We start from the raw sequence: 27,326 nt of genomic DNA on the forward strand, positions 1-27,326 counted from the left end.
CCTCAGGCGATTCGAATTATCAGGAACCACCCACCATGACATCTCTCGTAGTCTGAGTCGCTTCAGTACCGTACGTCCCAATAAACGTATCCGTAAATGCGTGGGTGGTATCACTGCTTTAACTAAACGAAGGAAGACACACACACACAAACACACGCACACATACATACGTACATACACACACACACACACACACACACACACACACACACACACACACATATATATATATATATATATATATATATATATATATATATATATATATATATATATATATATATATATATATAACATAAAACTAGATCAAGGGGCTCTTTTTAATGTAGCCATATAAAGCCATGCACTGTATAATTGAGCTAAGGAAAGCATATATGCGCGTCATATGTAGTCTATGTGTTCCGAAATTGGTATGTATGATATAAAGGCGAAGATAATAGAACTGACTTTTTTCGAATCGTATAATTAATAAATTTCAGTTAATGACAAAACATACTACACCCCTTGATGCCTTTTTGAGCAGCATGATTTTCTGTTATAGCAGTTTTGTTGTGGACAGGTTGTGGTCTTTATTAAATCTACTACTTTGTATGAATATGTTCTGCGTCGGTCGAGCCCAAACCATAAACTTTTTATCAGAAGTGTGTGTGCGCGCTGTCTTGGCTGAGATTAGCACATGGCTCGAACCATTGGGTGTGTTGTGCTTTATCTCTTACTGCGCGTTAAGGCAACAGACAACACGAAAACCGCTTCGCTTCCTGACGCGGTCATATCACCTATGCGAGTGTTTTGTAGAGTTGCACCGTAACGCACCTAAAATGCGTTACCCGCTAGCCTTACTTACCGTAAGAAACGATTATTTTTCAATGTTGAATTCATTGCTTTGCTCTTGCAGTAGAACTGTGACTTTTCCTTCACGTAAACGATGAGGAAAAAAAATGCAGACAAATGAGATCAGTGGTCATTATTACATTTCCAACAAAGCTTCAAGTTGTCCATGTATGCCTTTACAGAAAAAATTGCACGGTATCTGCGCGATTCTACGTTCTTAAGTACTACGCAGTAGTGCGACGTGAGCTTTTTTTTCTTACTCGCTGGCCCTTGCTGTTTTCTGTCTCAACGACCACCAGAGTCAACATTTTAAGTATCTATAAACGTTGAACAGAGTGGCCGGGACAGTATTTCTTCGTACAGACTCTCTGCCCTGACTGACATATTCCCTGTCATGGCTACAAAGAACGGCACTGCCATCAAACGGCACTTCTCAGCCCGTAGTCGAACGAAGGCTATAAAGCCGGAGAACAAAGTTGCACCGAGACAACCTCGACTCAGTGATATCTTGCTAGACACACCGCGCTAGTGCCAGGACAAAGGCTGGGCCTGCTTTCTGTAGTCTCGGTAGTTACGTGCAGCGCTAACCTAACGCTCAGTCGAGAAGAGATCACCATTACACTAAACCAAGGGCTAACTCATCTCAATGGTTCGCAGTCTAGATTTGTTTTGTTCACTTGTTTTCTGTCCGTTAAGTCATCGAGAAGGTACAATGTGGCATTGAAAATCTCATCAGGCCGCATAGTAAAAGACAGGCTTGAAACTAACAGCGGTAGCAAAGTACGCTAACAATACGTAGGTTCTCCTCTATGGCTTCAAGCTAATGCTCACAACAGCTGCGTTCTGAATCCCATTGGCAGTCCTGGTCATCTGGTACATGCACAACTGTCAAACAAGAACAGCGACATCTAGGAGCAGGGAGTCCGCCTATTCGAAGCAGCCATTACACACGAACTGGTGAAATGGGCTTTGTTGTGTCACTTCCCATCGACATAATGACTGGCTGTAGCTCCTAGGAAGTAAAGCGTGTAGCCGAAAATACGCGCATGACAAATTAAACATTGGCAGATGCTTACAGCTTTTACATTAAAATTGCGCTTGGTATTTTCCGGTGGTACAAATTTAGAGAAAAAAAGTCGCTTCCGTAAAATTTTCAGGAAGTACAGTGCAGAAAGCAGTAATTTGGTTCATTTTTTTCTCTGAGAGGAAATGCAAACTAATGAGGACATTAGACATGTTATTAGTAAGGCCAGCAGGAAGACTGTGGGAACAGGACTATTTATCAGTTTCAACTTTGTGAACGTTGGCTGGTGTTTCTAGGCCTACACAGTAATGGCTACCCAAGATTTTATGTCGTTCTGAGATGTACGTTTCGTTAAAGAAAGCTTCATTATCCAACGACAACTAAAGACTGCTGTAAACGGTATACGGGAAATGCAATGACGTCTTTCCCGGAGTCATTAGCAGTTGCTGTTTTCGACTCCTTCGCTTTGGCTGTACCTTGGCCTTTCTCGCTACGCTTCGCTGCACGCATTTGGTCGAGGAGACCGGACACGGTCATTGGTCACAGTGGCCGCTGCGCGACCGTACTCCGTATCCGAGCGACTGCTCCCAAAGCAGTACGTGATCGAAGGTTCCGCTAAAGAACACCAGCGACGGTCCCCCCACCGCCTCCAGGGCTGTACCTTCAAGTCCCGAACGCATGCTTCTCTGTCAGCCACTCTCGTGCGCTCGAGGGCAAATAGAAACAGATATGCCACGGGCATTGGATCGAATCCGTCTCACGCACCCGCCAGGCGAAAGACTGCACAGAACAGAAGAACGAGAGCGAGAGAACTGCGACCTAGGTTCTGCTCTGGAAAACTCCTGCCATCTTTTTTTTTTTTTTTTTTGGCCTCCGCCAGCTTCTCGCTGCTGAAACGCCTCCTGTCTAACGCGGGCACGGAAATCTGTCAGAATTAGGAGTTTCGCCGCCGTTGTGCCGCTTCGCCAAAGCAGGCTCAGAATCGACCACGCGCGAGGGAAGGCTATGCGCGAGAACACCGGCACACACACCAGGACGGACAGACTCGGCAGGCGTACACACGCACGCACATACGCAATTGCTGCTTCCGAACGGAGAATCTCTCGCCCTCCGCGCAAGGTATGCGCAAAAGAAGCAACGTGCGTAAGCCAGGTCAATAATGGCAGCTGCGTTCGCACCAGCCTGTCTATTTATTTTTCTGCGCCTAATTTCATGTCAGAACGTTCAAAGTTTTACCGCTTTCCACCAGTAGAACTAAATGCGTACAGCATCGATTCCTTCCGGCGATGGAGGACAGGTCTTAGCACCGCTATGTATGGATCTACCACGCCAGAAAACGACTCGTATAACGCCGTCATGTCACTGTCTTTTGTCGATAACGGCTAATGTTACAGCGAGGAGCGAAACGGAAATGAGGTGTTTCTTCGACGACCGCCTACCCGGGCTGCTTCATTCGTGGGTGATTGCAACCATCAGTGAGGCTAGGCTGGGCAAGGCCCCGGGATTCGAGGTGCAACAGGTGGTGCACATCGGCGCCAGTTCTGTGCCTGCGAGAGGAAAGGTGACGTGCACAGTTAGAGTTAAACAATTTTCCTAACACGAAATCAGTATAATACTTTTTGTGATAAATAGCAGCTCTTTATTTAGCTTGAGGGCAAACAGCAACACATCTGCCACGCACCTTGGATCAAGACTCTCTCTTTCTAATCTGATATTGCACCACCCCCGTAAACTGCAGCATGCATTCTAGCGTTATATATATATATATATATATATATATATATATATATATATATATATATATATATATATATATATATATATATATATATATAGGAGAATAAAAGGAGTTTGACTCACAAGTGAAAAGATTTTTTACTTGACGTTTCGACCGTGGGCCCGGCCTTCGTCAGAATGAAACAAAACACAGCAATGGTAACCACTTATATGCCAGTTGGTCACATGGATTGTAGATAGGTACAATCAATACACGTGGAAAAAATGCGTTCAAAATGTATCAACATACTGTTCGTCAGAAACATACTCGCGTAACAAGAAGATTCAACAGCAATTGACAGCTCATGTGGTGACGAAAAAAACACCGATAACAGAAGATTAACACGTGAAAAACAGCACCTACACTGTTACGGACAATTTTCAAGGATATAATAATAAAAGGTGATCAATGCGCATGACATATTACTGGCGCAAGAACGTTAAGGTGCCGGGATTTTCGTTGAGACCGAAAGCAATGGTACTGAATTTGTGGATGGTCTCAACGAAAATCCCGGCACCTTAACGTTCTTGCGCCAGTAATATGTCATGCGCATTGATCACCTTTTATTATTATATCCTTGAAAATTGTCCGTAACAGTGTAGGTGCTGTTTTTCACGTGTTAATCTTCTGTTATCGGTGTTTTTTTCGTCACCACATGAGCTGTCAATTGCTGTTGAATCTTCTTGTTACGCGAGTATGTTTCTGACGAACAGTATGTTGATACATTTTGAACGCATTTTTTCCACGTGTATTGATTGTACCTATCTACAATCCATGTGACCAACTGGCATATAAGTGGTTACCATTGCTGTGTTTTGTTTCATTCTGACGAAGGCCGGGCCCACGGTCGAAACGTCAAGTAAAAAATCTTTTCACTTGTGAGTCAAACTCCTTTTATTCTCCTATTATTCCCGGATCCGGCGACAAACGCTCCTCCAATATATATATATATATATATATATATGCATCAGGCCATTTGGCTATGAGTAATTGTGCAGAAATGAGAAACAATAGTGTTTGCTTAGCATAACTCTATCTGTGATAACAATGAGAGCTCAAGGTTGTCATCGATATAAATGGGTGATCACAAGCTTCAAAGGTAACACAGTTTACTAAATAACACTCCACAAGAAACACAGATCCATCGTGGTGCTCCGAGCTTCAAATATAGTCATTATAACAGATAGGAGTCGTTAGCACAGAAAGCAATTACTGTTTATTGATTTCATATTCGCATTGGGCGTCCGAAAACCGTTCCACCTATGTTTATAGTTAAACTCGTAGGTACACGACAACAAATAACATTAATTGGCGTTGTCTACGAGTGTTTTATGATCTGGGTGCGAGAAGAAAGTTAGCTCTTCACTCACTCAAAATTTTTATGAGCACGTTGCCAACGTAGTTGGTCGAATTACCGATGCGAATGTTCAAGCCTAAAGTTTCAAATTCGAAGCACTTCTTAGCGTACTGCACGCACTTTTGGTGTCTATCTATCTAGCCGCTTATGTTTGGGCGCTCTTCTGTTCACCCCCTTAACTTGGCGTGAACCAAAATTAGTATGGCAGGGTAAGATGGTTTGACGAATATGACGCGCTGGTCAATATTGTATAATGTCACAAATACGTCGCGTATGTCGCCAAACACTTTCACCAGGCAGAGCCACATATCCGCGGTGGGGTATGTGCAAAAGGTATGCGGATATGTGTCACTTGTTATTGACACCTAGGAATAGCGAGGACACACAGGGGTAGGTTTAACGCCTGACCGTTAAGAAAAAGATGACATCAGCAGCGTAGACCAGATTTACGCAAAGAATAAGTGTAAGGGTCCCAGCAGGAGTCGAACCCCAGCTTTCTGCGTGGCAATAAAGTATTCTACGTTAGAGTCACACCAGATCTCGAACTACTTTTCAAATAGTTTGTAGAACGACAATTGTGCTAGCAGGGCTGGCTATCCAATTTTATATGCATGACATACGTCCTTCTGTGATACAGCCGTCACGTTGGGTTAACTTGAATTATAATTATGTGTCATCCGCTGAAGTTGATTCATGTCCAGGGCTACCATACTCGCGAGCACCAAGTGTTGCTTGTACTCATGTTTCAGTTGGCATGGTTGCGCAAATACAACAACTGGTTAATAAAATATCTGCCACTGTTCAACATATGTCTGCTGGCGCAACATTTGTACACATATTTAGCGTCATTTTTATAACGTTCCACTCAGTAATAAACTTACAACACGGTAACCTTCCCTCTTCATGCTTCGCATAACGTCAATTTCCGAGGTACGTGCGATCTGCTGAATGTTTATTCAAAAATACCCAGTAACATATTGTAATCAGTACACCTACTCTATCAACGTAGCTTAGCGTTGAGGAGCGGCAGGATTGTGGCATGACTGGAAGGCTAAACCTGCATTGTAGATAGATAAAAGCGACGGGACATTGTGACGTAGATCCACAAACAATTACCAGCGCCAACAATGCACTCCTAGGTGGGCCCATAGAGCAGCCATTTTCGAAAAGTATTTTAGGCGTGGATGAGTCCCGAAGTCTAAATCGTATACAGGTCGTGTATATTGATCGATTGTGTAGCTCGTGCAATATGGCTTATGCTAGTGCAGAAGTACAACGTGACAGACTGATACCGTCCGCAGATCGAATGCAGTGGGAGAAGAGCTTTAGAAAAAAAACACGCCTGATACTCTTGCGTAGAAATCAATATAACACGAAAGTTAAAGGTGTCTTCACACAGGTATATCTGTGTGAAGAGCCGTTTCACTTTCGTGTAATAATAATTTGAAGAATAATAAAAATATGCAATAATATAATAATAATAATAATAATAATAATAATAATATTATTATTATTCACGATGCACAGTAAGCGCTCAACTATAGTTGAGCGCTTATTGTGCATTGTTTTAGCAACAGCAACAGATTTCAACGTCACTGTAAGGAAGGCAAGCAGCTCAAATCTTGCAGCGCACACTACAAGCAGAAAGCACGCACGAAATCAGCATAGACAGCTCGAGCGTGGGCTCGACACTTACGCACGAGCTGCTCAAACAGAAAGACAGGTGCACGAAACGCGCGCACCAGTATAGACGGTTTTAAGGTCACAAGCGTTGTACCCCAGAAAACTTACGGTCACCTCATTTACCAGCTCCTAACGTCGAAAGTGAAAGCATGTTTTCAAGTTTCTTTTAAATGTAAGAAACGCCTCTCTTTAGTTTTTCAGATAGAAGGAACGTGCGTAAAGATTCTGGGAATCTCTTCTGATTTTTATGTAGCTCAAAAGAACATTTCTTTAAATATATTCTGCCAAATAAGGTAAGAAAGTGTAGAAAATCTGCGAGCTATTTTTATAGCCTTTCTTGTCCGCCGATGTTACTTTGGCACATCGGTAAACGAAACCGAATGTCATCAAGGGACTCTGTCTGTAAACAGTGAAAGGAGAAATGCGAACTGTCACAATTCTTCCATCGTCGTTGCGCCAGCAGCGCGCTGCTTTCGTGAACGCGGATGCGGCTGTGAGCGAAGTTACTTTCGTCCTCTCCCGAATCACGAGTCTGATAAGCGCGCGCGCTTGAGAGATAACGTTCCATTGAGGCGGTGCTTCGTAGAGGCAACGACCTCGAGAGCGCTTCAACCGTTAAAGCCTGTCGCGCCATCTAGTACGATGCGGAGTCAAGGAGGATTAGAGAAAAATTGCTATTTTTTGAAATCCTCCTTGTGCGGAGTACATAGATGGCTTGTCGTTAGCATTCCCGACAACGTGCGCTTTGTGGCGTAGTGATTAGCGCCGTGCACTGCGAAGAAAGAGGTTGCTAGTTCGACTGCGTGCGAAAAATTCATGCCTTCTTTTTTTTTCTTTGCAGTTTGTTAGTGTATAATTTACGTCATATCCGTGGCGGAAATACGTCTGCAGAGCCATGGTGGACCCCGGCATAAAACACTTTCGTTTTAAGATATCATGCTAGCTCATGGCAAGGAAACGCAGCCATTGGTCACAGGTGGTAAAGTTATGCAGGGGGTTACAACAATTTAAGTGCTATCAGGCATATAAAGTAATCGGGTGCCAATTTGAGGTAATTATAGGCCCATGTGTGATGCCTTCATCCCACATTACATATATTAAATGATGTTCGTGATCATGGCTTTATTAATAACGAAGTGCCTTCTTTCGCAGGTTTCATTTCATTACCTCCTACGGCATGACTGCGAATCTTCAGCGTTCAACCAGGTCACTCGACACGCTCCCGCAGTTCCCGCGAAAGCTTCGTCTCGTCATTAGCTTTTTTCTCGCACCGAAATGCTCCATCCGCGTCTCATTATAAAGACGTTGGTCGTAGCCTTTTACTTGATTTAAGATGTCACCGTTACTTTCTTCTCCTGCAGTTTTCCCTGATCTTTGGTTCTTAAAGCAACGCAAAAACGCAGCACATTTTGCCATATATGAGATAGCGACCCTGCGCAGTCAGAACGGGCGTCAGTAATAACGCCCCCATCTGCCGCTCTCGCATTATTCACACTCCTCCAATATGCATGAATACGTTCTCTCGCCATCTGTAGGCGACGCCTCTTCGTTTTTCTTTTTCCTCCGCTGTTTTACTGCTGTTTTATTTGTGTTGTAGGCACGGACTATCTACTCGAAGTAAAAGAGTACGTCGAACGCTCACACGACACATTGCTTTACGACTGCAACGCAGTCGCTTCAATTTTATAGTGAAGACGCTCAGAGTTTTGAATTTTATGGGCGAGGCGGGACGGCATACCTTAGGCTAGGCGTTAGCAAAGCCATAATTCAAGAATATTCAGCAATGTCGCATCCTAGGAAGCAGCACGTTAGTTTAGACGGGCTCCGACGCACAATCACCGCAATGCGTCAAATTTAGAATTTTTGGAGTAACGAGAAAAGGACAAAATATTTCATGTACTGTTTCCTTTTTAACTAATAGTACACAGTGGCTATACTTGTCTTGTGTAAGTTGTAAAGTATAGCATTATCAAGTCTTATGAACAATTTTTGGTTGTCTGAAATTTTGACATAATTAAGCTGTGAAGCATATAAGTGACCCCGGCTGATAAGTGAAATATCTACAAGGACGATTTGTTGAAGAGAAAGCTAAAGCTGACCTAAATTCAACGCAAAACTACAGCAGTGCAGGCGTATATATCAATTTCTATGATTAAAAAAAAAGCCAGAATGCATTGTGATTTTTTTTCAGTGTCCGCTGCCTCAGAATCAGTTATTACTACAGAGCACTATCACGTCCAGGGTTTCCCAAGAAAGTGAATAAAAGTTAAATACATAAATAATCATGAAGGTAACCCATGCTGTCATCTCATTGTTTTTCAATGCAGACTGCGGATTCGGTTGTCCAAAAACCTCGTCGGATGCACAGCGCAACAGGTTTTCACGTTCAAAGAATCTATCGTGACGCATCGCGCAGGGTCTCGAGCACTGATTTGCACTTTTTTTTCTTTCCGATACCCCCTAAATATTTATCTCTCATCGTTTCCCTGTTTTACTTAGTTTTGATCATCATCACTACCACACCACTAGCAGCATCATCATTTTGATATTTATCATCACTGTTGTTGTTGTTGTTGTTGTCGTTGTTGTTGTTGTTGTTGTTGTTGTTGTTGTTGTTGTTGTTGTTGTTGTTGTTGTTTTGCTGACGAAAAGCCCCGAGAGGAGGAAACAGGCAAAATGAGTTTTGCATTTTTTCGTAAACATATGAAATACGAGGTCATAAATAACTTAGATAATTTAGGTGTTACTGGCTACAGGAAATGCAAAAGTTGATAATAAAAGGATATTAGGATAATCCGTAGCAGTCATTTGCGAACAACAGTGGCTCCTGTAATGAGCAACCGGGCAGCAAGACTGATATTGTCGGACAAGTGCGGTCTCCAATAATCTATCTTGAGACGTTAGATGCTGCGGGATGTCACTGAAATCGCGTACTGGTAGTGCTTTACGTATACTTAGGATATTGCCACTGATCTGGGCGAAGGTTGGAGTGGGACGGTGCAAGAGCTTATGCTGCGGGGAAGCGATCCACTACAGAGTGTATTGAAGTGGTGATGCGCAGCAATCCAATCAGGGAAGCAGCCCGGATTGCTTGCCGCGAAACGCGGGAACGTCCGTCGCCGCTGTACCCATTGTCCGAAGAAGCGGGATGTTGTCTTCGGACGACATTTATGGTGTTCTCAGAGAGCGAGGGTGCGTTGACTCTCAGTACAACTGCGCGTACCTTCTTTATAAAAGGCGTTTGGGCGTGGCCACCTCTGCGTGTGAAAAAGAGGGTGTGGTGGAGCAAGATTCATGTGCGCACTTTTTTGTTTTCGTCAAAAGTCTTGAATACTGCGCTAAACGCAAAAACCTGCCTTCGTCATTGCCATCCTCCGGCTTTGCGTCAACGGGTGTCATGTAAAAAAACAGCCATCGAGTGATTATGTCCCCATATTACGTCAACATTACGGCACATGTCACTGAGATTTGTGAAGTAATCGTGGCGCAATTATGACATAATTGTGAGTTAGGTTAACATAGCGTGACTTTGAGTGGCGACGTCGTACCACGTGGTCGTCGCTTAGTCAAAAAAGGTAAGCGCATCAATGAGGCCCGTTCACCGAGGCTGTGCAAATCTTCATGAGGTGCATAAATCTTACGTTGCCTTCGAGCCCGGAAGCAATGCGGTTTTACGTTAGGATCAGAACACTGTCGCGGGATGCCGGGGGATGTTTGAAACGTCGACCTAGAAGAAAGAGAAAAGATGGCTTCGGAGTCTGTTTAGGCAAATGTAAAGGTAGCCAGTTAGTTTATCTTTTTTAATTTATTTAGAAGTCTAAGCCTGATAACGTAGGCTGCGTTATAATGCCAGCTGTCCTAAAACCGGTGAATTGTTATTGAACTAATGAGCATGAGGGAATAGGGGAAAACGCAGGGGATACAAATCGATATTTTCACATAACACCGCCAACAAACGTGAGTACACAAGAGCAGAGAACAATGCGGACAATGTCCATAAAAGTGTCTTTTATGCAGTCAAAGACAGGATTATCACTACATCGGTTCCTGCCAGCGGCACCTGATAGTGTGCATAATCGATTTCCACGTGTGATACAACCGTAATACCTTCCGGTCACTCCCTAACCTTAACAAAACCAGCAGATACTTAAGCCACTGGATGTGTAGCAAATGTTCATTGTGCTGCTTTGCATGTAATGTAATAGCTGTGAATTAGATTTGAACTAAGAAAAGTGTACCAAAAGACAACGTGCTGCTGGCGGGGACCACACCTGCGACCTCTGAAAGTCACCCGTTAAGGCCCTGCCAGGGGCAAGTAATCTTTTCGTTTACTTTACTTTCTTAAAATCTATATCACAAATATTACAACACGTTTAAAACAGCAAAACTAACGTTACTTCTCCTTCTTCGTCTTCATTATGCGGTAGTTTTTTTTTTATTAATCTTATGTCAAACAAAGAAACAAGTCCTTAAAACCTCTCTTTGTTTGTTCAGCGCTCAGGAACGAAACTTCAGTGGTCTTTCGGCGTTGAATGAACGATCACTAAATATTAGCAAATAGTTGGTTAAGAGGGGGGGGGGGGGGTAAACAACAAGAGGGAAGGCAGGAAGGTTAACCAGGCACATGCCCGGTTCACTACCCTACGCTGGGGGAATAGGAAGGGGGCATAAAGATGAGAGAGAGAGGAAAGAGAAGAGAAAGAGAGAGAGAAAAAAAATAGAAAAAAAATGGATGATTAGAGTACATCAAATCCCAAAGACCGAGTAAATGGGCTGTGTTTTCCGACTCAAAACCAGCCCTGCAGAGCATGCAGTCAGTCCTTCGACGAGGTTGCCATGAACAATTAACTTACGAAGTTGTCAAGCTCGTTCACCACGTCACAGAAACAGGCCACGAGGTCAAGTTTCAGTGGCTTCCTGGCCATTGTGGGATCAGTGGCAATGATTCCGCAGACAACGCAGCTCGCACATCGCACCAAGAAGAACACACCCTTCCGATTCCTTTGTCAAGGAATGACGCTGCAAAGCAACTTCGTCACCTGGCACGTAGTCTGAGTCTGCAGGAGTGGAACACCCCAAGCATAAGATATACGAGACTATACCAAATAAACCCTCGACTGGAACTTCGACCTCCATCCGGACTTCGTCGACGTGAAGCTTCACTTCTTTGTCGCCTTTGGTTGGGGGTTACCTTCACAAAAGCATATAAAACCCTCATCGGATTGACCGACAATGCGGAATGCGACGTCTGCTGCACCAAAGAAGACATCGACCATCTAATATGCCATTGCCCTCGATTTGCCTCTGAAAGACAGAAGCTTTCGGACGCATTGCGACAATTGGACGATCGGCCACTTTCTGTGCAGATGCTACTGGAACACCGTCATCGCCTTTCGTCGGCTCAAAAAGCAGTCAAAGCTGTCTTGTGCTTTTTGAGGACTACAGGCCTATGTGACCACCTTTAACTTTTGTGTAGTGCCACCGCTGCATACGCGCCAGCCGATAGTTGGTTAAAGTGCCGACATTTACTATAGGTTCCACACAAGTTTTCCAGCTGTTGCATTGTACTGGTGAAAAATAATGAGAAGTAGAAGTATGATGTGCGAAGAGCATGAAAAACATTACCTGAACGTACCCTTTCCGCATTGGGACCACGTTGGATCTGCCGTATTATCCTTATATATTTTTAGTAATATAAGCAAGGACTCAAATGCCACGTACGAAGTAAGCTCAGTAGTAACCGCGTGCTGCACTTACACATGCACAAAATGAAACGTACTGCAGAACAGTATACGCGTGGCGCAAACTCCCTGTTTCTTAATGTCAGCGCCATCGCAGAATGGGTTTAGCATGTATAGATGGGCACATGTACCTACTAGTAATATCAACTAAAGTTTCAAAATCTTAACGCATCCTTTGGCTTGAGTGGGTATAAAATACCTCTTTTTTTCCTGACGTACAGGTAATGAAGATGAAGGGAAGGCTTATTACACGAGTGGCTACTTTCTTCTCCGGTACAAACGGAAACGGCACAAACGCATGCGAAGTATCAAGTGTGTGTGTGTGTGTGTGTGTATGTGTGTGTGTGTGTGTGTGTGTGTGTGTGTGTGTGTGTGTGTGTGTGTGTGTGTGTGTGTGTGTGTGTGTGTGTGTGTGTGTGTGTGTGTGTGTAAAGATGTATGACGTCTATGTGGCAACATTGCACCCCGATTTGGTGTTTATGACTTCCTATAAATCCACGACGTGCATGAGCGAACCACCTTCGTGCAGTCAGCTAGGCAATTCTTATAAATCTCACTGTCACAGAGACATACGTTGCATTCACGTTGTGGGTTCTCTATGTCATGTCGAAGCAGGTGATACTGTGCTCCCTTCTCACCTTACCTATTCGTGCTACGGATATCCACGTGAAACATTGTAAGTGTTTGTCGAATGTCCGGTGAGCCGTATAGATTATAACAGCGATTCACGCAGTGTTTGTTGCAAACTCCGATCCGATCGCGTAACGCTACACTGCAGCGAAAGGTGGAGGCAATCACATCCCCGGATAGGTCGTAAGTTATAAGGTCGAAGGAAACTAAACGGAGGAGTCAAAGCAAAAGCGGCATGAACGCTCTCGTCTACGCAGATAGAACGAAATATCGGACATAGTTTGCCGTGCAGCGTATATGCGGGCGATTGTCGTGCGATGGGTTATACTGTACCTATCGTGCTACGATTTTATTTCAGGATCCAGAACACACACGCTGAGAAGGCGGCCTGGCGTGCAAATGGCATTGTTTCCTAGCGCCGACGTTCCATAAACGCGAGTGCGAAAACGCGCCGAAGAGATGGGCGAATCTGGTAAAAACGCGCCGGCAACGTGGAGAGAGGAGGGTATGAGGCGCGCCTCGGGAAGAGTCGCTACGAAGCCCATATTTTACGAGCGCGCATACGTGTGTGTTTTCGTGTATGTTCTCGTTCTCTCCGTGTGCTTATATGTGTGTGCGTCCATCCAGGTTTGTTCTGCGTTGCATGACCGAGTGCGTGCGTGTGAAACGCCACTGGAAGATGGCTAGAGAGAGAGAGAGAGAGAGGGAGCGAGAGAGAAGAAAATGTGAAGGTGGCAGCGAATGTTTGGTTCGCAAGACGCAAAAGGACATCGCTCAATGAAGATAAGAACGCCTGGCCGACTCTTCTGTCTGCGACAAGCCGCCAACCGTGTGTGGGAGGGCGACCCGTCGTAGCCTGCCATCTCTCCTCCGTGATATTTGGCCGGTTGCTTCTGTATTTTACATATATATATTTAGTTTCTTCTTCCCGCTCTTGGAAGATTTACTTCGCCCAGGGTATCTTTCCGGTGGTTACATTAGGCCTCAGACCAATGCAACGCAAAGAAAAATGAGGAGATTGAAGCGCATGTGCGAGAGAGTCAATCTATTATGAATATGGCGTTGACACTGCGTTCAGAACAGCGGAATGACAGACCTGCTGCTCGCGGCTCTGCTGAGATGTATTATTAAAGAACACCCTTTCCTTCACCCATTCCTTTTGTAACGGTGCGTTGTTTTTTTTTTTGTTCCGGCATTCTTTTTATGTTTGACCTTTACGGCATGACAGCGCTTTGCTTGCGCGCTGTGCATCGTGTATTTCACAGACACAACGATGAAATGTTAACAAAGAGTCGGATGTGGTGGCTTGCATCATTTCATCCTTTCAATTGTGCCAGATACAGATGGTGTGAAAGATTCTTTTTTTGGATCTGTTCAGTGTCGCAGCTATATTAGAACTGATGCTTTACAGTATTTTTCTCGGACTGAAATAGGTATCTTCAACATCATATTTTTTTTTCTCCAGCATAAGTCTGAGGAATTAATCAAGACTCCGCGTTAGAAATCTTTTTAACCTTAAATTATAGCTGCATATAAAACTCGCACACTTTGCTGACACCTGTCAGAGGCAGGTACGCTATTCTCTAAAAGAATCGACTCTATTTTATTAATCCTAGCGTTCGAATGTTCTCAGTGCTATGCGAGTGTCACACGAAAAAGATTTGCTCACTCAAGCTTAGCTGATCGAAACGCTGTTACGTGTAAAGGCAAGCTTCAGTCATTAAAAAAGAAACAAAAGAATAAAGTAAAGTGTGGAAGTGTGCGATTTTTGATATTACACGACCGGATGACAGCACATATAGGGGGCTGTTCTTTTTTTTTAATTCATGCCAGTATTCTTTTGCGAAAATTGTCCCTCCTGCTCAACAGAGTGGCGCAGCATGATTGCACCAATATCTTGTAAAGATCATTAAGCAATTAAAAAAATTACATTATAAGGCATTTCTAATTGTCAATAAAGTACTGCACCAGCTTAGGCAGAACCATGAAGTTGAAAAAACAAAGTAGAGCTCTCTCTTTGAACATCGTCATTCTGTGCCTTGCAGAATATCGGCGTAGCTCTCTGAAAGACACCACTCTAGAGTGTCAACCTACGTATTATAATAAAACGAGATAAAGAAAAAACAACAACTACCAAGGTAATTAACTACAGAACAACCTCTTTTCGTTTGCTATAGCGAAAGAAGGCCTACTGTTAAAGCACCAAATACTTGAGTTCTTTATTTTTTCTAAAGACTTGCCTCGTTAATAATTTCAAACTTTCAACCGGAAGTGTGAAATGTTGAGCTCGCTAAGCTTTACCTTGAAAGGTATATACTAACGCCATAGCATGATCGGGCTCCGTGCTTCAACAGTGCCGCAACAAAATGAGGATCTGTGTCCGTACAATGGGCCATTTGAAATATGCATGCATGCTTGCTTCAAATTCAGTAGTTGAAGCTTCACCTGGGTGTTCGTAAGGCACTACGCACAATTGCTCGCTTGGTTGATGCCCTTGCTGGTGCTTCTGGATGATAGGTATCGCCTGAAAGCCTTCTATAATGGATCAACTTTTAAACCACCCACTTGTTGAGCAATTCACGTGTTGTGGCACGTGGCGGAATCATACTCTGCTATCAACCAATATTAAATATTTACGCGGTTCTTCGCAGCTCGAGGCGCCTTTCTCTCTTTATTATTACTTTTTGCGGACCAGTTTAAACCATTGGCAGGGCTCTTCGGTAAAACATCTGACTGCTACTCAGAAGGCCAAGGTGTAAAACCCCATTTGAAGTGGAAATTTGTATTTTTATTTGTCTGAATTCATTTCAATTTTTCACTCTTGGAAAGTGTCAACTTTTTTACTCACAGCCAGAGGCACGGACGCCGCAGCCGAGACTTCTACGCCACGGGCTCTTTAACGCTATCATGTTGATATGGTTGCTTTCCAGCGTACTTTAAAGTGATCGCTTCTCTCATACGAACTATCCACTGAGGAAGTCAGTCAAAATCCCGGCCTTTGGTATTTTCCGACTATACTGAAAGTAGGAGAACAAGGCTCATTAATCTTACTGTATCCTCTGTGTAAAAGCTCTCGATTCCTCCATCGTGTTGTGCCTGTCATATTGTGAACAAGGCGAGGGGCCATTTTTTTTTAGGGGCGAAGCTCTTTATAGCGGCACCTATTCATCCCTCGTAGCCGTTGTAAAATGTAACAAGCATAACATTTGTCCTCCAAGGTGGTGCCTGTGAGATATTTCTTCTGTGCGTTGTTTAACAATAATAAATAGTGCTCAATGTACATGCCAATGGCTGCTAATGGGGAATGAGAGACAGGAGCATTCGGCTTTTAGTCAACGCACACGCTGCAATCCCCATTAGCAGCCATTGGCATGTACATTGAGCACTATCTGACAAGAAAGGTTGCTATGTTATACTCGCTGGGTGTAACCTCCTTAGTTATTGAAAGGTTTAGCGAGCGTTAAGCCGCAGTACCATGAATGAGTGAACTAGTATATACCATGAATGAATTCGAGGTGGTTAAAGGTGGAAAGAATATACGAAGCGCAAGCCGTAAGAAAGTGTGCGTGTGTCACCCAAGGAGGATTAAAAAAAAAATTGCTCCTCCTTGGTGCCACCTCTCGTTTAGTCCTTGGAACGTCCACTGGATGGGGGTGCTTCTATATGAGGAGTCTATGATGAAAATATGCGAGATGGTGGTACTTGGAGTGTTGAATAGATGGACGAACGGACACACAGACAGATGCATGGATGGACGCATGAACGGACGCAGGGGCGGCTGCATGGACGAATGCAGGGACGCACGCACGAACAGACGCACGCACGGACGGGCTGATGGATGCATGGACGGTCACACTGACAGACGCATGGACGGACGGAAGCAAGAACGAATGGACGGACGAATTCTTCGGCCCACTCTCCATCATTCACTCCGTGGATATACTGCCAATTTTTTTATTTTGCCCCAACGAAATTTCATTTAACTTTGGGCTCTACATAACGCCTGCACTGAAGCAGTGACTCCACGTTCACGTGACCTCTCTTCATACCTATAACCGCGTGAATGATAACGCTTTCTTCAAGGACCTATTGTGTGAAAAAAACTAAACGATCCGATGATTCGAGAACAAATGGATGGTGGTACAAATCTCTGACAAAGCCCCAAAGCGCCAAGTCCCATCGCGAATATACGGCCAGTATATGGCGCGGGGCCACAAAAGGCATCCTCTGGTTAACGAGCGAGCCTGTAGCCCTGTTCGGGTCTGCCGAGCTTTGTCGCCGCCTTCTCCGATGTCGTCAACCCCACTGGGGCCTCTGGCGACAAGCCCAGGGGACGAAGTTTCGCGTTTCCCGAACAAAGATTTACGGGCTCCTAATGATCGCATCGTCCTCTCGCTCCGCGGGCACGTTACACGCCGATGCTTCAGTCCAAGCGCCCGCTTTCAAACGAATGCTTTTGCGTAGTGGCGACGGTGGCTTGATGGCGGTAAAATGTTGCACCGCCTCGGAAGCCGGTGAAAGAGCGCCAGTGGTTAAAATGGTCTCACTGTCCTCTTCATCCTCTGCTTCGTTTATTCCTCTTCGTCTACCTCTCCGTTCCAGCGAATCTTCTGATAACACCAGAACGCAGAGAAACACCGGTTTGTATGCGCGTTTTTTAGCGGGTCTTGGAGCAGCAGCGTGCTTCCCGAATCTCTTCGCGAGCACGCTCCTCGTTAGCGTCGTCGTCGTCGGGGTCTCAAGGGTCGTCCCGATTTCGCGTGATTTAAAAAACAAAAACAAAAAAGAACTGGAGGTGGTAGCTGAAAGGGGGGTGAGTGAGCAACGGGCTGTGTACTATGCAGGAAGCGTAGAGAAAAGAAAGAACATTATGAATAGACAAGTAAAAAAACAGAAGAAAGCCTTGCAATTTTATCGGCTATGAAACGCCGCTAAGTGCGGTCTAAACCAATACGAGGCATGCTTTTCTCTTTATGGCTTTCCTTTTCTCCTTCTGTTTGAGGCATTTCAAAATCTTCCGGCCTTAAAAGTGAATGCTACGATGGCGATGTTTTCGTAAAGCAAGTTGCTTTAGATTCTCTTTTACAAGAGTTGCGAAGTAATTAGGAACGAGCTCGTTTGCTATCTGGAACAGAGATTGCTGCCAGTTAGGATTACACTGTTTGTCGCTTTCAGTGCAGGAGAAGCGCTACCGATACATTTTTGTTTTTGTTTTATCTCTTAGCGGGACGGCTCAGTGCTCTCCCATAGTTGAGTACGAAGTACTCTAAATCGTTAAACATTTTTTTCTAAGCACAGTTATATTATAGTAGTAGAGTACCAAGTCCTTTCAATCATTAACCAATTTTTCTAAACACAGTTATATCTAGCTGGCACGGCACCTTGAATACACGTTGGGGACAGCTTTCTTTATGCTCTCCCATAGTAGGCTACTTATACTGTGAATCGTTAACCACTTTTTCTAAAACACAGTTAGGAAGCCATGTATCAGGTTTAGACGTCTTGGTGGAATAACGCAGTTTAGGGGTGCCAAAGAAAACATTCTGGAAGAGAGCGATAGTGGAGGTGGGAGAAATTCAGTCGTGCTATTTAAAACACACAGGCGTTCTTGAGACAGATGTGCGGTCGCATTATGGGCACCCTTGGTAGAGGGTGACGTCGTAATAGCCAAGTATAGGCATTGTTTTTGTCTACTATATGTATACAGATGTCAGCCTGAGATAACCTTCCTAGGGGGATTATCACAGGCTCGTCACCCTAGGCTGATCATCCAACGGCGTGACGAATCATATACATTTCATAATCGAGACAGACTAATTGTCCTAGTACTCCAGACAATCAAATAAACAGTTAAGCTAAAATGAAAAAATATTAACGCCTACTTTTCTTAAAATGACTGAAACGCACACCTACCCGCTGTCTTACCTTAGCATGTAAGGTTGTCACGTCGCTAAGTTCAAGTGCGCTGCTTCGATTCCCAGCCACAGCGACCTCATTTCGATGAGAGTGGAATGTAAAGATCACACGCCATGCTTAGATTAAGATGCATGTTGCAGAACTGTAGGTGCTCTAACTCTAAACCACAGTCCCACATTACGCCATGCTTGAAAGTTATGTGTTGGTTTTTTCACATACAAGTCCAGCAATAATTGCAATAGCCTATTTTCCATAATTTAGTTTTTTGCTTTATCCGGCGTCATCGACCTAACGAAATACAACTTATGCATGCATAACAACTTAAAGTGAAATGGACACGTGTAACGGCAGATATTATGGTTTTCGCTTACCGGAATTACGTTAACCACCACGTGATAAATGACAAAGACGTGCATTTCGTACACGTACCAAACATTCAGGATTCTTTTATTTATTTCTAGTTGGCGACGACCGTTCTGGGCGTATCCACGTGCTCTTCATATTCGTTAACGTAATAAAAGCTATTGCGTGACAAAGAAGACAAAATGAAGCTTCATATAAAGGAATATGAAGCGGCCTTTATTACGCCTCCGTTTTTCACCAACAAGCCAGCTGCAATTTTTCTCATGCAAAACAGGGTATTACGGGTCCCGCTAGTCTCTCCTCACAATGACCACAAGCAGACATGCTAGATTGTATCTAACTCTCTCAGTTATCTGTCGTTCTCTGCGAAGTAGTAATTTCTCGCGAGCTTCTTTGTTCTTTTTGTTCATTCTAGTTGAACACCTCGAAAACGGCAGTCGTTCCTGTCACGCCTCATGGGCTTTTCTTGTCCCCGAAATCAGCACTGCCCTACTTCACGACGACGATTTCCAGTAACCAAGGCGGCGTCTGTACGTTCGCTAAGTCGTCCATAGTACAATCTATAGGCTAGACAAGACAACAACAGTGTAGTACGCGTCTTTGTGTAGACGAGAGGTCGCCTATTAGGCGGCTTGGGCGCCAGCCTTTATACCCGTCGTCGGAATCGCTAAAGCTATTACTTCGCTTTGTCTCGAGCAAACCTTGTCTTTTTCCATGTCTTTTACGACATAAGCCAGCACACGGTGACAAACGTTTATGGCGAACCGGCTCATCCACTTCCCGAGAACCACCACGCGGGGCCTCTTATAGCCAGCCTCGTTAATCAGTGCAGTCGCGTCGCTCGATACTCCGAGCCATATATTATGACTCAGATATCCTCCACTCATATTGCCTGGTCGCTGGGGACGGCCGCACGAAATCGCGCCCGCCAGAGTAAAGTATCGCTGTGGGAACGCCATCTGCATAAACGCGGTATCGGAGGTCTTAAGGTCTTGGTCCTGCTTTGCTATCTCGTTATTACAGCGACGGAACCACGGAATTAGCATCAAAAGCTCGTCTGTTTCAATCATCTATTCGAGTCCAACTGCGAAATGTTGTTTCCTTGTAGTGACCCCACTCATCTCGACCGCTAGTGGCCAAAAAGCAAAGGCTCAAGCTCTCTAATTGTGAATTTCGACGAGGCTTTTTTTTATTTTTAGAAATGTACTCTTTCGGCATTATGTGTAAGTGAAATGCATCCCTGATGGATCCAACAGAGTTACGCCCCACGCTGCAACCATTTTCTTAGAACCTTCGCTTCATATGTAATCGCAACAAGGGCACGGACAAAAATCTTGCAGAAGTGCTACGGAAAATATAATGACCTTCTTTTCTCCCATACGCCACGCCTTCCGTTCTCACCTTCATCAATATATTTATAAAGCTATCGCAATCACTCCTTTTTTTCTTCTTTTCTTTCCTCTAACGTATATGTGCAAACATTTCTTTTACATAGGCAGATGCAATGCAGCTGTACTTGCTGTTCGATCGATGCATTGCACGTTTCACATGCAAACCCTCGACTGCCACTGAACTAAATAACTAACTAATTAACTTGTTTTCTAACTTTCTAACTGACTGACTGACTGACTGACTGACCGAATAAATATTTCATATTTGTTATGTGCTACCTCCTCACCTCTATATTATCATAGTTATCCTCACTGGTTTGTCACATCGTCACCAGATGTCATCATCATCATCATCATAATCATCATCATCTGGCGTGCGCGCTCTGTCTCTGGCTACCAGCTCTCAGCTGAGTCATCGGAAGTAATAAACGTAATAAATGTTAACCAAACAGCAACATGTAAGAAAGAACCGCTTATAGCTACACAAAGAATAGATAGATAGATAGATAGATAGATAGATAGATAGATAGATAGATAGATAGATAGATAGATAGATAGATAGATAGATAGATAGATAGATAGATAGATAGATAGATAGATAGATAGATAGATAGATAGATAGATAGATAGATAGATAGATAGATAGATAGATAGATAGATAGGATTGGATGGTTGGATTGGATTGGATTGGATTGGATGGATGGATGGATGGATGGATGGATGGATGGATGGATGGATGGATGGATGGATGGATGGATGGATGGATGGATGGATGGATGGATGCGCTTGTCAAAACCCGCATTGCCTTAATACGGTGTGTGCCACCTTTCAACACCGTGAGCTCTTTATCTGATCATATGTTCATTCTCTCATATCTTCAAATGGATCCTTTATCTGTCGGTATGTGCATGTCACAGTTTTTGAAATAAATTGTCAGTTGGTAGTATGCGCGTATGTTAGTTGGTAGTATGGTACTATGTAGCTGCACACTGTCACGCACTAGTGGCCGTAGTGACAAGACAGGAACAGTGAGGCAGGAAGACACAAACGTGTATCGCGGACGAATAGCTAACACACACTTCGTTTTTGTCCTCTTCGTCCTTTTCGGCTGGCCACAGTTCGCCGGCTCACAATATCACTTGGAAATACATTACGAGCTCGCATTTCAAGTATCTTCGCGTGCGTGCTACGCATCAAACTGACTTGCAGGTTGGTTGCCACTTTCGTGAGTGCTTCTCGAACACGTAATCTCTCGAAGAAAAGTTTTATCAGGAAATAAAGTAGTAGAACGCGCGTTTGTGCCTTCAACAACAACAACAACAACAACAACAACAACAACAACAACAACAACAACAACAACAACAGCAACGACGACGACAACAACAACAACAACAACAATAATAATAATAATAATAATAATAATAAACATATGATGTTTTATTTATTTACATTAATATAGCACAGTACACGGTCCTCTGGCATTTCGCCTACATTGAAATATGATCGCCATGGCCAAGGCCAGGATCGAACCTATGGCCTTCGGGTCAGCAGCCAAGCTTCATAATGACTGCCCCACCGTGGTGGACCGTCAGATGGTGCTTTCACGCAGAGTTCAATAAAACCATCTGTCTGTGTATCATAGCAAGAAAAAATATTTAAAAAAGGAACGGTGCTCTGTTTTTTGTTTGTACTTCTAAAAACAAGAACACCAACAAGAAAACACCTCAGCTTCGCTTTCACTGCTTGTCTTCGCGGATATTCTCAGTGATACGGAATAAAGAAAGATTATCTATCGCAAACGCGCACTGGTTCGACAGTGCCCGACGTCCCTGTCTACGATAAGGAAGACAGATTTGTTTCTCTGAAGGTTTACATTTGACAGAATTATTAACGAGTGCGCCAACACCCGACTTCGTGACCTACGAACGTGGATGGCTTGAGGTGACATGACTAACATATTGACTTCCCTGCCTGGACATAAGAGGGAAATGACTCGAACAGCCTTGCATAAATTTCGGGACATTCAAGGGGCTTCAGTAACATTTCTTGTGTCGTTCAGTTTAATATTCAGTTGCAGATTGCTTGTCATACGAGAACTTTTCGCCACCATTTTTTTAGATATTGCTAATGGTGGCTTTTTTTTTTATTTTGTAGCCACGACATGGTGTTAGTAAACAGTGTAAAAAACGATAGAAAACACCAGGAAAGCACAAAAGTGAACGTGCTGCCGTGCGTTTCTCTTGTGATTATCCTGAATTACCTGGATATTGGAAAGTGTAGAAAAGTCATTCACAGTGTTGTGATTCTCTTCAGGTCATTCGCAATTTTTCTGCGAAGAATTCTAGTTGGGAGCCTATGGTAGAATCAGCATGAAACAAACAGTGCCGATTCGTGACTATATTGGATTGCTGGGCGGTCGAAGAGTGTACAAAAGATGTTTACAGTGCTTTTTGGCCGGCTTTATCTTTTGAAATTATCAGTTCACAGCACTATCCTTAGTTCACCCAGACAAAAACAAAAGAGCACTGTATCTACACCTGATTAATGCTAATCTAGGGGGTTTATAGCTAAATAGGTTGTAGTTCATGAGCTTGAAAAACGGATATCGTTTTCTAGCTGCAGGAAGAAAGCTCAGGTGAATTCCTGCAATTAATTATCTCATTTGATACGCTGCTAAAAACACTAACCGTGATACCCTATTAGGGACTTCCGCAAAAAATATTTCGAGTATTCCTCGCACTATTCTTTTTGTTCTGCATCATGGCTTGTGAATGGCGTGACACACGATCACAGGCACAACGTTTATTTAAAGCGTGCATTGTCTTACGCTCTTTATTAACAGTGGAGCTGTTTGAGGTCAAGATTGATAGCTGCAGAGCGTAAGGCAGCTCCTGGCGTAGAAACTGGACAAGCTCCAATGCTCTCTTTCGGTCCACTAAACGTTACGCGCAATGTCAAGGAATTAAATAGCAATATGACTCATTGTTTTATATGTCAAAGCGCACCACGACAGTTACAAAGAACAGACACACACAGCGTGTCTGGTCATTTGGACGATCAAGTCAGAGGTGTGGTTACGATCCAGTATTTGAGAGAACCCGCATTCTCAGTAGGACCTGAGACAGGACCGCCCGGGAAATAATTGGAACCTATAAAGTAGACACAAAGAACGAAAAAAATGTTTTAGTGTGCCTTCTTCAGCTTTGTCGGTTAAAGAAAAGAAGTATCTTTTCTTTAACTTTCTAACTTTAACTTTTCTTTCTTAAAATAAGTAGCATTGTCGGTTAAGAAAAGAAGAAAAGAAGGCGGTTGCAGATTGTGTTGCTATCAGTGATGACACGCGACTGTTCTGTTCTGTACCTTCACACGTTGTTTCCTCATTTTTTATAGATTTCCTGTTAGTATAATTACAACATGCGTGATCGCAAACAAAGTGTTTCGTTGCAAGTTATCGTTGTGTGTTTGTATCCTTGTTCCCTGTCGCCATGCGCTATATTCATCAAGAAAGTGAATCCTTACCAAATAGCCGGCAACTTGCTTTAGCAATATCACCAGCCCCACTCTTTACCCACCCTTCGCGAGGTTAGGTAAGTGAAATTGGTTCAATTTTTTTTTCTCTCGTCTTTTTGTACCCCCTCTTCCACAGGACTGCTCCTTGCGTTGGCTCCGAGACCGGTGACGGCAATCGCAGAGTCTCGGGCGCCCCACTTCCTTCACGAGCCCCCGCCTCGCGTCGAGTTTCTCAACGGCACGGGCGCCGTGGTGCCATGCGTGGCGCACGGCTCGCCGCCTCCCCGGGTGACGTGGTCGACGAGGACGGGCCAGCCGCTGCACGAGGTTCCGGGGCTGCGCCACATGCGCGCCGACGGCTCTCTGGTGCTGCCCCCTTTCCGAGCCGAGGACTTCAAGGAGGACGTGCACAGCGCCGTCTACCGCTGCCTCGCCACAAACTCGATGGGCACCATCGGTAGCCACGACGTGCGCGTCCGTGCTGGTGAGCTGTCCCAAACTTTTTTCTGCTTAGCATAAAGAAAGCAGAGAGCTAAATCAGTTTGTTCAGGTTCTGTGGAGGCAATGTCGCCGCTAAAACAACGGGTTGCCAACATTGCTCAGCGTTAGCCAAGACTGCACATATTTACCAGTAATTTAATCGTACATTGCCATCACTTAGAGCCATAACCAGCTGACGTAGGCCAATGCTAACTTAGGTGGATGAGGAGAAAATAGACCGACTGAAAGGAGGGTGCAACACTTCTCAGACCGGTTCAATATGTGGGCATGGGAAGGGTGTAAAAGAACGAGAAATATGGAAAAGAGACGTTATAAAATAGAAGCTTAGAATAGAACGGGGAAAACATAAACGCTAAGTAGACAAAAGTACAGCGAAAGTATGCTTTAAAAATTAAAATAAAAGGTTCCATATTGATCATCATGCCGTATCGACGACATATTGATCATCATGCCGTATCGATGAGACAGTGCACTCTGACAAGGACAAAATTGACCAGACTGACACGACATTTGCTTTCAATGTTGCTTATATACGAATGTATACGGTAGTCAAATCAGCCTCAAAATATTCATCCTACGCAGTTGCACAATGTGACAGAGGGAGGCCCGGGAAGATAATGTAAAAAAAATACATTGCAGAAGCATGCTAATCTGAGAATCAATTTATCCAAGACAGCAAACCTTGCTGACCAGCCGATCGCGGTATCGAATCCCGGCTGCGGCGGCTGCATTTCCGATGGAGGCGGAAATGTTGTAGGCCCGTGTGCTCAAATTTGGATGCACGTTGAAAAATTCAAGGTGGTCGAAATTTCCGGAGCCCTCCACTATGGCGCCTCTCATAATATTATGGTGGTTTTGGGACGTTAAACCTCACATGTAAATCGATCAATGACAGCTAACCTGCGCATAAGGGCGTTCTTCCACTCAGCCATGCTCTTCAATACGGTAACGGTTATTCTCTCGCACTTGGCGGCCCCAAAGCAGGCTGTGTAGTGAAGCGCGCACCTTGCATCTTGCTTATATTAGGCTTTCCAATGCTGATAATCTCATGGACCACTTCCGTCCACTGCTCGTTCACAGAGAGACAATACAAGATTCTGCTTATGATCTACGCAACGATGACCTATAGGTGTCATGGCCGTCTTTAGGTCATTGATTAACACAATGCGCACACTCCTCACCCGATTGACAACCCCATCCGCTGGAAGAGCACTGCAACTTAAGGATACCTTGAAGCCAGCCCTTGGAAGCCTTGTCTAGCATCGTGGATTGCAGTGCACTTCATGTAAGACAGCCGAAGACGATCCGATCTGTGTCTGCTCGCAGTGTTGTGACGTTCTGGACATGCGCGGTATATGCACTGCTGTGTGTTGTTTACTTTTTCCTCTGTTTCATTGCCTGCTTTTTTGTTCTTTTCTTCCCATTTTCCTTTTCCTCCGTGTATTAGCAAACCGGGTACAACTTGGGTAACTTCCCTGCCTTTTACTTGCTTTTCTTTCTCTCCTCTTTTTCTCTCCGTCACATAAAGGTGCTTGTTGGTGGTACACCAAAGTGAGTGTGACACATTGGGTCAGCATTGCAGTGGGCGAACCAGCGCAAAATCATGAAAATTATACTCAACATACAAGCTTTGTAAATATGTTGTTTGAATTTATCAGTGCAGCTATATGGGTGCCCAATGAACGCAAGAGCATAGCGCGCTGGAGTTCATTTTTTTATGGAACACGGAAGTAATTAGGCTTATCTCGTATGCTATTGAACAGAAATCAGCAATATATGCTTGCCTTGTTTCTCATGCTATGAATTGAAGAAATAATACCTAATTTAGTTAGTAAATAAGAAATGATGTAAGGCTGTCACTTGAAACTTTTATACCATAGGCACCACCAGTTCATTTTTTCTCTAAGTAAGAACGTTATCTCCCATTACGCGCTCTTACAAAGTGAACAGCAAGAAACATTTGTTACTGCTGTAATACTCCTCCTTAGGTAATGAGTCCCGGAGGGCTGCTTTAATTTTAAAATGAGCGGCGCCTAACAACGCACAAGGCCGAAAAGAAGGTTCAAGCACTCGCCATTGTAAAAGAGCAGCCTTAACAATCCCAGGTGCTTCTTTTACAACTCCATTATCCTTCTTGATCGCATGAGGCGAGAAGTACTTTTCGGTGCGTAAAATGCCGGGGTATTTAGTTAAACGAACGTCCGACAACTTGAAACAGCTTGTTGCTAGTCTTCTTCTTTCTGACATGATGACGGTAGTGGATAGGATTGGGTAAAATATACCAGAGGAAAAAAGCATATAGCCTGAAAACATCTATACATATGCAGATAGTAAAGTGTACACGCGCTATATTCTCATCTCGTGTCATTACTTTGAGTAGAGGGCATGCTCATTTCATTTCGCCACCCAGGCTTGTACAAGAAATTAGACCGACACGCAAGCTTAATTTGATTCGGTGGGGTATTATGCTGTACCGAGATTCCATCCACGGATCTCTTTCAGGTGATGATGAGGTGTCATCGCTGCATTACATTAATTGAAAAAAAAAAACAAGAAAGAAGAATCAGCTCTGCAGGCATGGGCGTAGTCAGGGACTGGTGAT

At 44.0% G+C, this 27,326-nt stretch overlaps 1 protein-coding gene across 3 annotated transcripts in view; it reads left to right on the plus strand.

Moving 5' to 3' along the window:
- The window catches only part of LOC119169266 (cell adhesion molecule Dscam1-like), a 276,122-nt gene that overhangs the window by 53,685 nt on the left and 195,111 nt on the right, over nt 1–27,326 (plus strand). For all 3 annotated transcript variants that reach the window (XR_012887527.1, XM_075880054.1, XM_075880057.1), the window contains exon 2: nt 24,360–24,707. Coding sequence is in view for 2 of the 3 variants with exons in the window: in XM_075880054.1 (XP_075736169.1) it covers nt 24,360–24,707 (348 nt within the window). In the remaining variant the exon portion in view is untranslated. The remainder of the gene's footprint in view (nt 1–24,359; nt 24,708–27,326) is intronic.

The sequence above is a fragment of the Rhipicephalus microplus genome, chromosome 2, assembly GCF_043290135.1.
Source record: "Rhipicephalus microplus isolate Deutch F79 chromosome 2, USDA_Rmic, whole genome shotgun sequence".
NCBI classification, from domain to species: domain Eukaryota; kingdom Metazoa; phylum Arthropoda; class Arachnida; order Ixodida; family Ixodidae; genus Rhipicephalus; species Rhipicephalus microplus.